The sequence below is a fragment of the Semicossyphus pulcher genome, unplaced genomic scaffold, assembly GCF_022749685.1.
Source record: "Semicossyphus pulcher isolate SPU_LCO1_2020_fin unplaced genomic scaffold, fSemPul1.0.p SCAF_3, whole genome shotgun sequence".
NCBI lineage: Eukaryota > Metazoa > Chordata > Actinopteri > Labriformes > Labridae > Semicossyphus > Semicossyphus pulcher.
In genome coordinates this window covers 15,020,674-15,033,554 of record NW_027211704.1, presented here as the reverse complement: position 1 = coordinate 15,033,554, position 12,881 = coordinate 15,020,674, and the positions used below count along the sequence as shown (strand labels likewise).

The 12,881-nt window shown below is 42.1% G+C and overlaps 1 protein-coding gene across 1 annotated transcript in view; it reads right to left on the bottom strand.

Moving 5' to 3' along the window:
- cacna1da (calcium channel, voltage-dependent, L type, alpha 1D subunit, a) overlaps window positions 1–12,881 on the bottom strand; it is a 65,145-nt gene that overhangs the window by 25,894 nt on the left and 26,370 nt on the right. Inside the window, 13 exon segments of the mRNA XM_069677727.1 lie at window positions 1,067–1,196; window positions 1,286–1,440; window positions 1,521–1,551; window positions 1,669–1,756; window positions 1,869–1,989; window positions 2,991–3,198; window positions 3,303–3,528; window positions 4,690–4,850; window positions 5,314–5,340; window positions 5,677–5,764; window positions 9,692–9,861; window positions 11,298–11,401; window positions 11,757–11,953. Coding sequence (XP_069533828.1) covers window positions 1,067–1,196; window positions 1,286–1,440; window positions 1,521–1,551; window positions 1,669–1,756; window positions 1,869–1,989; window positions 2,991–3,198; window positions 3,303–3,528; window positions 4,690–4,850; window positions 5,314–5,340; window positions 5,677–5,764; window positions 9,692–9,861; window positions 11,298–11,401; window positions 11,757–11,953 — 1,706 coding nt within the window.

Here is a 12,881-nt window from a genome sequence, read left to right as displayed (position 1 = left end):
ACCATTTATCGCCACAGATGCTGCCAAAGAGAAGAAAACTGAGATCTTGGAGATTACAACTTTAAAGTTGTGTCCTCCTCTAGTAAATCAATCAAGATAGTCTCGTAATGTTGCATTTAAGGACATTAGGACATCTGTGTTTTGTGAATCAGCTGATAAAAACATTCACAATCTATGCTTCTTTGACATAAAGGACAAAAACAATTTTGTCACAAAGATCATGTGAAGTTGTTAGTTTCTTGGATTTAATAGGTTGTTGCTTCGTATTTAACCCCTAAATGAAGAATGTAGGAACAGACCAGCATGAGCGGGGTCACCAGGTTTTGACATTATACTTAGACAGGCGACATTTTTAAGCATTTATTCTGGTGTCCTGTCAGGAACAGCCTTTCTTCTGGAGATTGTAAAATGAAAAGCAAGTTATCTTTTTTAAATGGGTTGTCAAACCCTGGATAGATGTTGGATAAGGAACCAATAAACTCTGTAATTCTCTTTTATAATCAGTTTCTCCTTTTTTCCTCTCTTGCCCTTTCTGTAATGTAAAGGAGAACAGCAACAGTGAAGAAGAAATGCAGCTCTGGCCTGTCAGCAGAGATGATTCAGTCTGTGAATTATGGGCGGATATGTGCAGTTAAAGCTCACAGACAGAATTTATATACATCTTTTTCATGCCTTTAATATTATTTTCCTGACGATAAGCCAATTCTTTATTTGTGGCTTTAATAACTGCAGAACGCTTTAAATCCTCCTTAGATAAAAGTGTTAAGAATAAATCTCATGGAGATGTTTCGGTATTCATTCCAACAAGGCGTCTTCATTGATTTAAATGCTGCTGAAACATTAACCGATATATCAGCTCATACATGCTGTGTAAAATGGTAAAACGTGATGTAAAGTATGCAGGTTATAATAAATGAGATAAAACATGCAAAACCACCAGTATGGCACGTTCAAGGTCCAAGAGTTAATAGAAACTAAAGATGCTGCATTAACATTGTTATTATAAAGATAATGCTACTTATCTTTGCTACACAGTCTCTTAGAAGATGAATAGTTGTGGACTTACAATATTGCGAGCAGAGAAGTTTCTGATGGGGTCCTCAGCAGCGAGTGAGACGGAGCTGAGCATGATGAACACCAGGATGAGGTTGGTGAAAATGTGATGGTTAATGAGTTTGTGGCAGAACACACGGAACCTGGAGCACAGAGGAAACACACCACAATCAGAGAACATCAGCCGCGTGTATATGTGTGTAAGATCTGAGGGGTGTGATGTTTGTCTTACGGGTTGGTGGTGCTGAAGATGAAGAAGGCACTTCCCTCTGGGATTGGAGTGATCTTCTCCTTCTTGACCAGATCAGAGATGACCGGCCGAGGCCCCGACGGAACCTCTGGATCCTCCTCCTCCGCCGCCGTGTCGTCGTTTTCCTCCTCTTCCTCCTTACAGACGAGGAGAAAGTGTCAGCGTATAAAACTCCTCAAACCATAAAGATAATAAACTATATGATAATGAAAGTTACCTTCTCCTCTTTTTCATCCTCCTTTTTGTCCCTGTAAAGAAGAGTTATTGTAATGCATGATTAAGTGAGAGTTTTTACACATGTGGACATTTAAATATAGTTTGAACATAAATTCACAGAGAGATGCAGAAGGAAATAAAGCCGTCACCCTTTCTTGTCTCCTTCGTCTGTGTTGAGAGACTCTGCATCGGCCAAGTTGTCCACAGCGATAGCCAAGAAGACATTCAGCAGGATATCTGAGCAAAGTGTTCAGTAAAGGACAACTCTCATGGTGCTTTATATCTTACTTACATAAATGCATGCTATTTAAACCGTCTCGAGTGTGTTTGCATCAGTGACAGAGGATACAGTTTCCGCAGATGAAGAGGATGATGAAGTAAAAGCACACGATCATCCCAGAAGAGGAAGGGCCACCGTACGCCATGATCCCGTCATACATGACAGCGTTCCAGTCTTCTCCCGTCAGGATCTGAAATCAATCATAGAATTTAATTTGTGGACGATGACAGGAGATCACAGACGTGTGCGAGGCTCAACTGTTACAGATAGAACCTCTTTTCACGTGGTAGCACCCCGAGTTTCCATGTGGCCACAATAAACACATTCCAGGGACATCTGGATAAAAGCAGAGTTGAGCTGCCAGAAAAGACTCAAAGGATGTATGATACATTGTCCTGCAACTACATATTAATGTGTGGCGCTCTGATTTATCCATTGATTTCAGTTTTTAGCCCCAAAATACTCCATTATCTATAACACCTTTTGATGCTTCAAAGGATTCAAATACAGTCTGTTGCTGAACTTAAAAACTCCTGGTGTTTCTGAGATATCGCATACAAGACTTGGGTGAATGTGAGCTCACGGTGTCATTGACCTTTGACCTTTCACCACCAAATTCTAATCAGTTCCTCTTTAAATCCAGGTGGATGTTTGTGCAATATTTGAAATATTCCATCCGGATGAACAATGGCAGGTGAATAACAACGTGAAATTGTTGTTGTTTTCCAGGACGTTATGACGTCACAGTAAAGCTGACCTTTGACCTTTGGGGTAAAAAATGTCACCATCAGACATTTGTGTAAACTTGAGTTATGTTATAAAAAGAGAGATCACATTAACCTTGACCTCTGACCTTTGACCACCAACATCAAATCAGTTTATCTTTGAGTTAAGGAGATACTCCCTCCCATCATTCCTGAGATATCAGTTCACAAGTTAAAGGAGTTGGAGCACACAAGTGAACGTGTTAGCGCTCTCTAGTGGACAAACTATGTAATAGTTTATAAATCAGCTAAAAACCTAGTTTTGTTTTCTGCACTAATATTTTGTGTTAGATCTACAGCAAGCGTTCATCAGCTGATAGATCAGCCCACTGTAGCCCCTCTCTTCAGTCCTCAACAGTGTTTCAGACCTCTTACCAAAATCGACCTCTTTGTGCAAGCCGTGTGCTGCTCAAATGGCCTGAAATACCTGAAACACAGTCAGAAGGGCCTGGGGAAAGTTGTCAAAGGTGCTCCTCTTGGTCTGCGTCTCGTCAAAGTTGAATTTCCCACCGAACACCTGCATCCCCAGCAGGGAGAAGATGATGATGAAGAGGAAGAGCAGAAGCAGCAGGGAAGCGATGGACTTCATGGAGTTGAGCAGAGACGCCACGAGGTTACTCAGCGACTGCCAGTGACTAAAGAGAAACAGGAGAGACAGGTGATTCATTTAACACCCCACATACACTGGACACACACACACACACGCACACACACGGTCACAGCGAGATAACAGTCGTACCGCGTGACCTTGAAGATCCTCAGCAGGCGGACGCAGCGGAACACAGAGATGCCGAGCGGAGACATGATTTCCAGCTCCACCAGGATGGTTTCAGTGATTCCTCCACAAACCACAAAGCAGTCGAAGCGGTTGAAGAGTGACACGAAATAGGCCTGGAGCCCGAGACTGTACATCTTCACCAACATTTCACACGTGAACAAGGCCAGCAGCACTTTGTTGGCCACATCTGAAAGAACAGACAAAGCAGAGCATTAAAATATAATACAAATGATTGTGGGGGAAGATAAAGTCTGACATATGAGAAGTGAATAAATCATGTTGGAGGGAAAAAAGCTTCAATAAATTAATTCTAAATAAAACAAACATATAAAACGTTCAGTGATATTTTTATTGCACTAAATTTAAATTTCATCTGATTCAAGATCTGCATCAAAATACACACAGTAACAGACCCTCCACTGGCTCCCCGTTCATTTTAGGATTCACTTTAAGGTTCAATTGTCTGACCTCTTGCATGTTTATACCCCCTCGAGGCCTTTGAGGTCCACCAATCAGCTTTTTCTTGTTCTTCCTCAGACTAAAAACCAGGGATGACCGCGCTTTTTCAGCAGTGGCACCCAAATGATGGAACGAGTTTCCCCCCACGTTAGGATGGCCCCCACCTTACCAACTTTTAAATCATGTCTTAAAAGTTACTTTCATTCCTTGGCTTTTAACCCAGCATGAGAGCTGTGTGGTCACTGGCTTTCTGTATCGTTTTATGGTCTTATTACTGTGTTGTGTGTTTTACAGGCTATTATGTGTTTTTATGAATCTTACAGTCTTCTTGTGTGCTTTTTACGTATTTAATAGGTATATGGTCCTAGCCTGTAAAAACAAGTGGTACAAAAATAGCTAATGCTTTGTCCCATCAGGGCATATTTTTATTCTTATCTTGTTTTTACTCAGGCTTACCCTTTGAGCACTGTCGTTACTTCATGTATCATGTTTTACAAGTCTGTTTTTTTGCTGTCTATTGTGTAAAAGGAGGCCGATTCACTCACTGTAAACCAAATCTACCAACAGGTGCATATAAAGTAACCTAACTGTGTTTTTTATTTGTGCTTTTCAGTTTCACTGTGCAGCACTTTGGTCAACACTTTTTTTTAAATGTGTTGTATAAATAAAGTAGATTGGATTGTTTTTTTCAAATATTGAAGCATCTGTGCGTAAATAGCGAAAATGAATTCATCCTGATAATGTGTTATTTAAAGAAAATCCTTTTTCTTCTTTGCTTTTGTTTGAAATTTCCACCAAATGTCTTTAAAAAATGTTAATAAGACACTGAGATGTTGAGATGTTAAACTGAACAGACAAATAATGTAGTAATTAGTTGTGTTGTTCGTACCCTGCACTTGTGTCAGCCACATAGGCTGGTTGTAATGCTCTGATGAAATGGTGAGAGTGTTGAGGAACACCAGGATGATGACCAGCCAATAGAAAGGCACCGATTTGACAGCCAACCGGCACTTCCTGCGGCAGAACCTGTTCCAGCGGCGCCAGCGCCGACTGCAGGACGAGAAGCACTCGTCAGTACAAAGACCAACGCTAAGGTGACAAACTTTGCTCATAAAAATGATTTAGATAAAACCACGTACAATAAAGTATTAAACAGAATTAATACATCCCCTCCATCTTTTTAAAGCTAATTTCTACAGTCCTTTACATTAATAATAGCCATGCAGATTATGAGGAATGGCCACTGGGGAACTGCATCAATATATTTTCTGCAAGTCATACTGTGCAGTAAATGAGCTGAAAAATCCTGCGTAAGGCCATTCTTTACAAAAAGCGCATGCTACATGCTGACTTTATAAAAGCTGTTGATTTATCGTCCCGGCTAAAGTCTCATTAAAATACAGTAAAATGAAAGCCAAGCAAATAAAAATGTGTATAATGTAATGCAGACACAGTTCCCGCAGTAATAAGCTCTATGCAGCATGCAGAGACACAGACGTACAGATATACTGACCTGAACTTTGACTTTGAAATTTTTTGACTGCAAGACAGAAGAGAAAGTCAAAGCTTAAAAATGCAGAGGTTTGATTGGAGCATTGAATAGTTTGCAGGAGTTCTGATAACAACGCAAAAGCTGCACAATAAGAAGCATTACTCTGAAGGTAGATCATAAACAGGTGTGAGTTAGAGATTTGCTTTAACCTTTAAGCCATTTTCCTCCCAAATCAAAAGCTGAACAGAACAACTCTCAGAGGACAAAATGTGTTACATGAGAGGCTGTTGTGGCCCAGCAGTCTGATGTAGTGTAGTGTAATGTAATAACAGTGGTCTTGTTTAATTGAAGAGGTTTGTTGTGCAGAGTGCTGCGTGCTCTCACCACAGAGGTCCGCAGCATGGTGTCTTTTCATCCCCCTCAGTTTGATTCTCGGTGTTCACAGATTCTGTTTCGCTGGCTGGAACGCTCGCTGCAGCGGCACAGACGAAGCAGGACAGGAATTTAAAAAGAAAATAATCATAAGTCACGAGATTCTTGAGATGCAGCACAGTGCAGTGCGAAGACTAGAAGAACACACTTCACAAATGAGCACAGATAAAAAGGATTACACTCAAAAACTGTATCCAGGTGCATCATAATTACTGGAAAGTGCTTTTAAAAATAGAATACGTTTGTGTTTTTCATCTTCAAAGCCACGCTGCAGCGACAAAAAAATTTGACCACATAGCAGGGCTGGAGCTAAGCGCTGTGGCTGTGCATCACTGTCATCATTAGTATCATTTACCGAGTGCTGAAAGGGAGCTGACATGGGACAGGCGAGTGGACAGCTGCTCCACGAGGGCTGACTGATGCAGACAATGAGGAGCAGAGGGAAGAGGGGACAGAGCTCTTAAAGCTGTCTCTGAAATGCTACACTCAGAGTTCTGCCAGCGCTCTGCAGAGACCGTCTGATGACGATTAACTGTGGGAGAAGTCTCCCTGCTTTAACTGGTACGAGGCAGCGCGGTGTGCTGCTGCTGCTGCTTAGCTTGTGTAGAAGCGTTGGCTTTGATTCCTGATTGGTCGGACGGCTTTCAGCACTGAAAATAGTGCTGACTGCTGGAGTAGTGATCTGGGTTTAGCCCTGTTTCCTACATTCACACTGAGCTCCTGCTTTTGGAATAGGACATGGGAAGGAAACAGGGTGTGCCTGCTATCAAACGCAGCTGTGTTTCTATTCCATACTAGACTCAGCTTATAGGCAAACGGATATATTTATAGATTTAAAACGAGGTGGAAAAAACACAAAGGACGGAGGAAAAAGGGAGAAAACTGGAAAAGGCTGTGATGCTCGGACACAACAGGTTAAACACAATAGTAAAGCACAGAGTGATGAGGTATTACATAACGCCGCACACATCAACACACACACACAATCAATCAGCAGCCACTCAGGATGCTCCAACTCGAACTTTACCCTTTTGATTAATTTCCTAGTTTTAGGTACCAATTTATTGATTTAACGTACATTCTGTTTTTAGTTATTTTTTACATTTATATTACATTGTCTATTTAAATTATATTCTGTATATGATGTTCTGAATTCTAAAATGTTACTTATCTGGTAGCACACAAACGAATCAGTTCCTATCAATGTTTGTTGTAAAGGCACTTAAAGCTCCTGTGAGGAACTTTTGGTTTGTGTTGATTTTGGCGCCCCCTGTGGACGAAGCCGTACCTCTTATCTCTTTGCTGATTTTGTCCTGTACCGTAAAACCTGGAATATAAGACGCAGTCTGTTTTTGAGGGTTACCCAGAGGGGAAACGGTTTCCTATAGCTATTTATTAATAAAAATGTTTGTATAATTTATTTCAAAAATATTTCAATTTATATTCCTTTAAAACACATTTAAAACAAACACAATCTCGGTTTTCACCGTGTTGAGTTTGCAACCCTGCTAGCTACCTAGCGGTAGCTGACAGCCTACGGTGACGTTGATTGTTGTGAGGGTGGCGGCTGCTCTGGTGATCATGACGGTGCATGCCCGTGACCAAGCGTTAGCAACAATCAAGGTAGTTTTAAAACAGCGAGGAAAATACAAAACAGCACTGCGGCATATTATAAATAGGAGACGTAGCGGCTTGGACCCGGAAACAGTTTAATGCGGAGGTGTGACGTCACCACTTAACATCCGAGAACCTTAGCTAGATTATAGCGCCATCACCTGGGTAAAATACCGTCACACAATAAAATACCTCTCTGCAATTTATAGTGGTATATTGGTTGCACTGTTAATATAGGACGCAGCCCACTTTTAAGATGAAAAAGAAAAGTATTAAATGTGCTCATCTCATCCTGCTTTCTTTAACAGTCGTATGTATCGCTCACTTTAAATATTTGACCTGGAAAATGTAAACAAAGGCAGCGTGCGGTCGCTTCGTCTGACACCTACCCCCCGGCAGCGCTTTCAGACGTTAAAAATAACTCTATAGAAATAATCAATCTTGTCGCTGATGGTCTGGTTTGCTTTTGTAGGTCATATAGAGTCATCAGAATTAATTTCAGTCTGTTTCATAAGCAGCGAAAAACTCCTCACAGGAGCTTTAAATAAATTCATCATCTTTATTTTCTTTTGATCTTTGTAAAATAACCTCCTAAATAGTTCAGAAAAAGATGAAAGTTTAGTCTGGTTATTGATTTTCTGTATCAGATTAACTTGAGCATCTAACACACACTCTCACGCGCTCTCACGTGCAGACACAGACACACACACAGAGCTAGAGAACACTGGAGGGAAAGCACAGGATTGATTTACCATGAGTGTCGGACGACTGGCTGAACCACCCAAACCTTCCTTTCTTCTTCTCAGTAAGGTCAGCCAGAGTCACCCCTTCATGTGTAATGCATGCAAGTCCATGCATTCAGAGACAACGGCACGGCAGAGGGACATGGGGAGGAGGGAGGGCGAGAATGGGCAGCTATCAAAATGGGTCAGAGCAGACAAGCACCACAGGACAACAACAGTATTCAAAATATCAATATCCAACAATGACAAGAGCAGCAGGAGCCACAGGCTGCAGACACTGAGGAGGGCAGAAGAACAACACGGAGAGCTGTTAGTCACTGGAAGCGCCTGCAGGTGACCAGGCCTGTACTAGCATGTTGCACTGCAAATTAAAGCATGTGCTTATTAACATGTTAGTAGGGGCTTGTGTATCGTCGACAGACACCGAAAGCCAGGATGGATGTTGGAGAAAAGCAGCATGGACCTGCCTGCTGTGGACGCAGAATCTCTTCAGCTTTAACTCTCGCTTTATGCTAAATGTTTGCTGTAAGGATCAGGGTGGGGGAAGTAACATCAACAATAGAGGAACAGACAGGTGGGAGAAGCAACAGGAGATGGACAGAGTACATTTAAATGAAGGGACATCGTCATGAGCAGACAGAGGGCAGAAAATCGAGACCTTACTCTCAAACTATAAAGTGAATCAGTGGCAGTTTCTCTGTTCTGCATCATGTGTGCTGCTTATATAAAGAGGATTTGGATTAAGAGTTTTTCTACTGCTCAAGTAATATCATTTTTTCCCTTTTGCCTTCTCAGATAAACTGCAGCGGTACTCGCAGCGTGCTCTGCGTCTGTCAGTGACATACACTGAGTGAAGGTATAAAGCGGTCTGTGCCGCTCTGCTGTAAACACCTCAGCCTCTTAGATACACAAGCATTCAAACGTATCAATTATTAGTTTTTATAAAGTGTTAACTGTCAACCTGCCATGATCAATATGCCCCCCCCAAAAAAAAAAAATTCACCTGCTGCTGCGTCCTTCCAGTCTCATGTTATTTCCTACAATTCCCAGAATGACTTTTAGCTTAATCAGGCCCGCAGGAGATTTAGGAGAACTGGCCTATTGATGTTTTTGTTGGTGGAGAAAGTTGAAAATTCCTCCTTTAATGTGGATTTCTTTTTACATTATGGTTAAAAATTAATTCAAAATCATAGGCCTAAAAGAAGACAACAATTATTTCCTCTCTATCTGTGCTAGACGTCTCTCTACGGACTGACCTGTTATTTGGGGCAATAATAAAACAGCAGAAGTCTCCGTTCTGAAACTGTGTTAAAACATAAACATTTCCCCTCCAAAGACAAATTATCTTTAGGTAATCCTGTGTTTTCCTGCAAAACTCCCACTATGACACATTATAGATTTCCAGTGCACACACTCTGATTATATAAACACAGGCCTAATTATAGCTGCAGAAATCACAACCCTCTCCAGCCAACAATAACACACACTGCTGGATATTTTCCTTCATGTAGCAGAAGCAGATTTTATCACTTTGCAGTATTTAAATGTGGCTTGTGATGGAAGCGCAGCGATACTCAGCGCGGCGGAGGGAGCGGGGAGGCGGCGCTTACGGTTGCGTTTGCTCTCCTCGTCGGCCTCGTCCTCGTTGTCGGGGTCGATGTCCTCGGCCTGAGTGATCCAGTCCAAGTAACCCTTCAGATCCTCCTCCAGCTGCTGCTTCTCCCGCAGCTTCTGGAAGTCTCCACGGGCTTTGGCCTTCTCTCTCTCCTTGGAGAACTCTCTGGGTTTGCACAACAGACGGGTGGACAAAACACGCAAAGAGGCGCAGACACACAGGAGTGCATGAATTACCAAAAACACACACACACACACACACACACACACACACACGTTTACAGGAACCTTAAATCACAGCAAAAATATTTCTCACACAAAATGAAAAGCTTTCTCTCTTTTCTTAAAACACCTTAAAGTAGGACATGTTTGCTGCAATGACTGAAGATACCCTGCATATGAATCTGCTGTATATTCTCCTGTACGTCTTAATCACACCCTTTCAATGCCTGCTGTGTTTTAGTGAACCTTTGCCACTGGAGGGAGATGTACACCTTTGAAAGACAACAGCTCTATATTTAGAGGCCGTCAGTACAGTAGCTTATCTTTCAGCATCTTTATCATACAGGAAAGGCTACTTAGGTAGACAGATGGTTCCAAGAGAGACGCTACATTTGCACAGAAGCTACATTTGTCGATTCAGTAAAAATGACTGTGGATCCTACAGTATGTAAGGATTCAGAAGACAGGATGTAAATATATGCAGTGATACGGTAATTACTGGGGAAGTATGGATTTACCCGGTGATGAAAAAGTCGGATTTACGAGTAGAAGTGACACAAAAACAAAGATAGCTTGTGGTGAAAAGGCTAAATAAGCATCTAGACAGTTAACACTGATAATTAACTATGTGTAATATCTAAATCTGATGAATTTATTAACCTTGTCTGCTTTTTAAAAAAAACAAATCAGGCTCGTCTGGCTGGTCAACCATCCAGAGTTAATTCTACTGTAACACCCCGCCCCCACTGCATCGAGCCGGGAAAGCAAACTGGGGGTTTGAGAGAGCTTAGGAGCGCAGAGGGAGTGAAGGGCGAGGAATAAGATTAATTTCTCTCTCAGGAGGTTGGGTGGGTTGAGGAGGGGGTGGGGTGGGGGAGGAAACGCTCACTTTGCAGTTGCCGTGGAAAGGACGTGATAGTTTGACGCCGACAGAGGTCAATGAAGAACGTCCGAGAGGGAGTGCGCATTTATCTTGAGGCCTTAACGCAAAGTAGCTCAACAGGGTTTAACATTGCTATATTTTTGTGTAGGTTGTTCTGTACATTTAAGCAGCTTAAATCCCCAAACATCTGCAGCGAATGGATAAACTGAATAAACTCATATTCAGGCTAGCAGAAAGTGAGAAACACTGCAAACACGCTGTGCCCACTGCAGACCAAATCCACTGCACAACCTCTTACCCACTTAGCACACCTAACACGAGGTTTAACACGAAAAAGGAGCCCAGTATGATCAGGCTAACGAAATAAATCCAAGGTGTTTCCCATCCGATGGCGTCGTTCACCTACAGGAGCCAATAGGAGCCGGTTAACAGACAGAAACACAGAAGAACAGAGAACCTCAGGGGCTCTCTGTCAGCAAAGAGAGGAAGGTGCTTACCCGCTCAACACACCCAAAACCAGGTTAAGCACGAAAAAGGAGCCGAAGATCACAAGACTGACAAAGTACACCCATGGAAGCTCAAAGCCCATAGCGTCGTTCATCTGGAGGAACAAGCGTCACCACAGAGGAAGGACGGGAGGGAGAGGAGAAGAAGAAAGAGGGGAAAAGCTTGTTAGAGGTAGAAACTGTCAGAAAAGAGGAGCAGAACAAAAGTTAGACAAGAATAAAGATCTTGTAGGAAAACTTAAAAGTTCCAGGACAGCTTCGTATTGTTATCAGTATGTTTTTTGTGCATCCAATTATTTAGTAAATCAGTCAGATCAGAGAGAAAAGAGCCGCCATAAGAAATAATCAGCAGCTTCATCATCAGAATCATCTGATCCGAGCAGACGCTGCAGCTGACGGCGAGTGACAGTCACAGGAAATTGCAGTGGGAGGGCAGAGCGACAGTCTCACCCAGTACAGCACGTCCGTCCAGCCCTCCATGGTGATGCACTGAAACACCGTCAGCATGGCAAACAGGAAGTTGTCAAAGTTGGTGATGCCACCGTTGGGACCTTGCCAGCCTTCCCTGCACTCGCTGCCGTTGATGGGGCATTGGCGCCCGTGCCCTGAGATCGCACATGGAGCTGGTTCCTCCTCTGCTAACCCTTCTACAGAGAGAGAGAGGGGACAAACATCAGAATGTGGTAAGTGGATGATTTCAAACAGGGGGAGATCTAGCCAATGTTAACAATGTGTTGTTATTTCAGACCTACAAACTAATTTCTTCACTTTGTCCCATTTTTATTTTTCACTCTTTAATGTAAGAGGAATCACTAAACTTGTTAAGCAAGACGGCAAAATTAGTGAATAAAAATGGCCTTTTATTGCAAAATAAGTATCACTCTCTCCCTCACCAGTCACCTAAAAAACTCCTTCATTAATTATTAAGTTGAATATCTCATTGTGATTTTATGATTTAAAGTTGATTAAAATAAGTGTTTCATTTATAAGTTCATTCAAGTATTTGCTTTCTTGTTTGCTTACTTGCTTTGATTTCTAATCATTCTTCTCTCCGAGTTTCACTTCCTGGTTGAGCATGGTGCACTCATGAACATGCTCACTGAATGCCTCTTGATCCACAAGGTGTTCGTAGTTTGGACTGTACCAAGTGGAAATTTGGGATGGGGGAGGATGCAATGGTTTCTATTTTTGGGTTTTGTTTCAAACCAGCTGCATTAAAACTAACGCCAGCTTGCAGACAATGTTGTAGAGTAATTGTAAATTTTCATACTTAAATAGAGAGATTGATGTTTAAAATATTACTAATATATTCAATAGCATGTTGAACTTTGACCTTGCTGGTAGAAATGTGGTTTGACCAGGAAGTATATAAAGCCCTTGTTTGATCTACCTGGCTTCTTTGTCTGTCGGCTGGGGACCCTGCTTATGGTGAGTTTTCTTTCATTGGTATTGATGCCATTTTTTGGAGTTCAAGCTAAGCACAGTACAGCAGAGCTCTGAAACAACTTGCTGGGTTGTTGTGATTCATGTCCAAATCTCCCAGGACTACAGGTTCACATCCTGACACACAGGGTT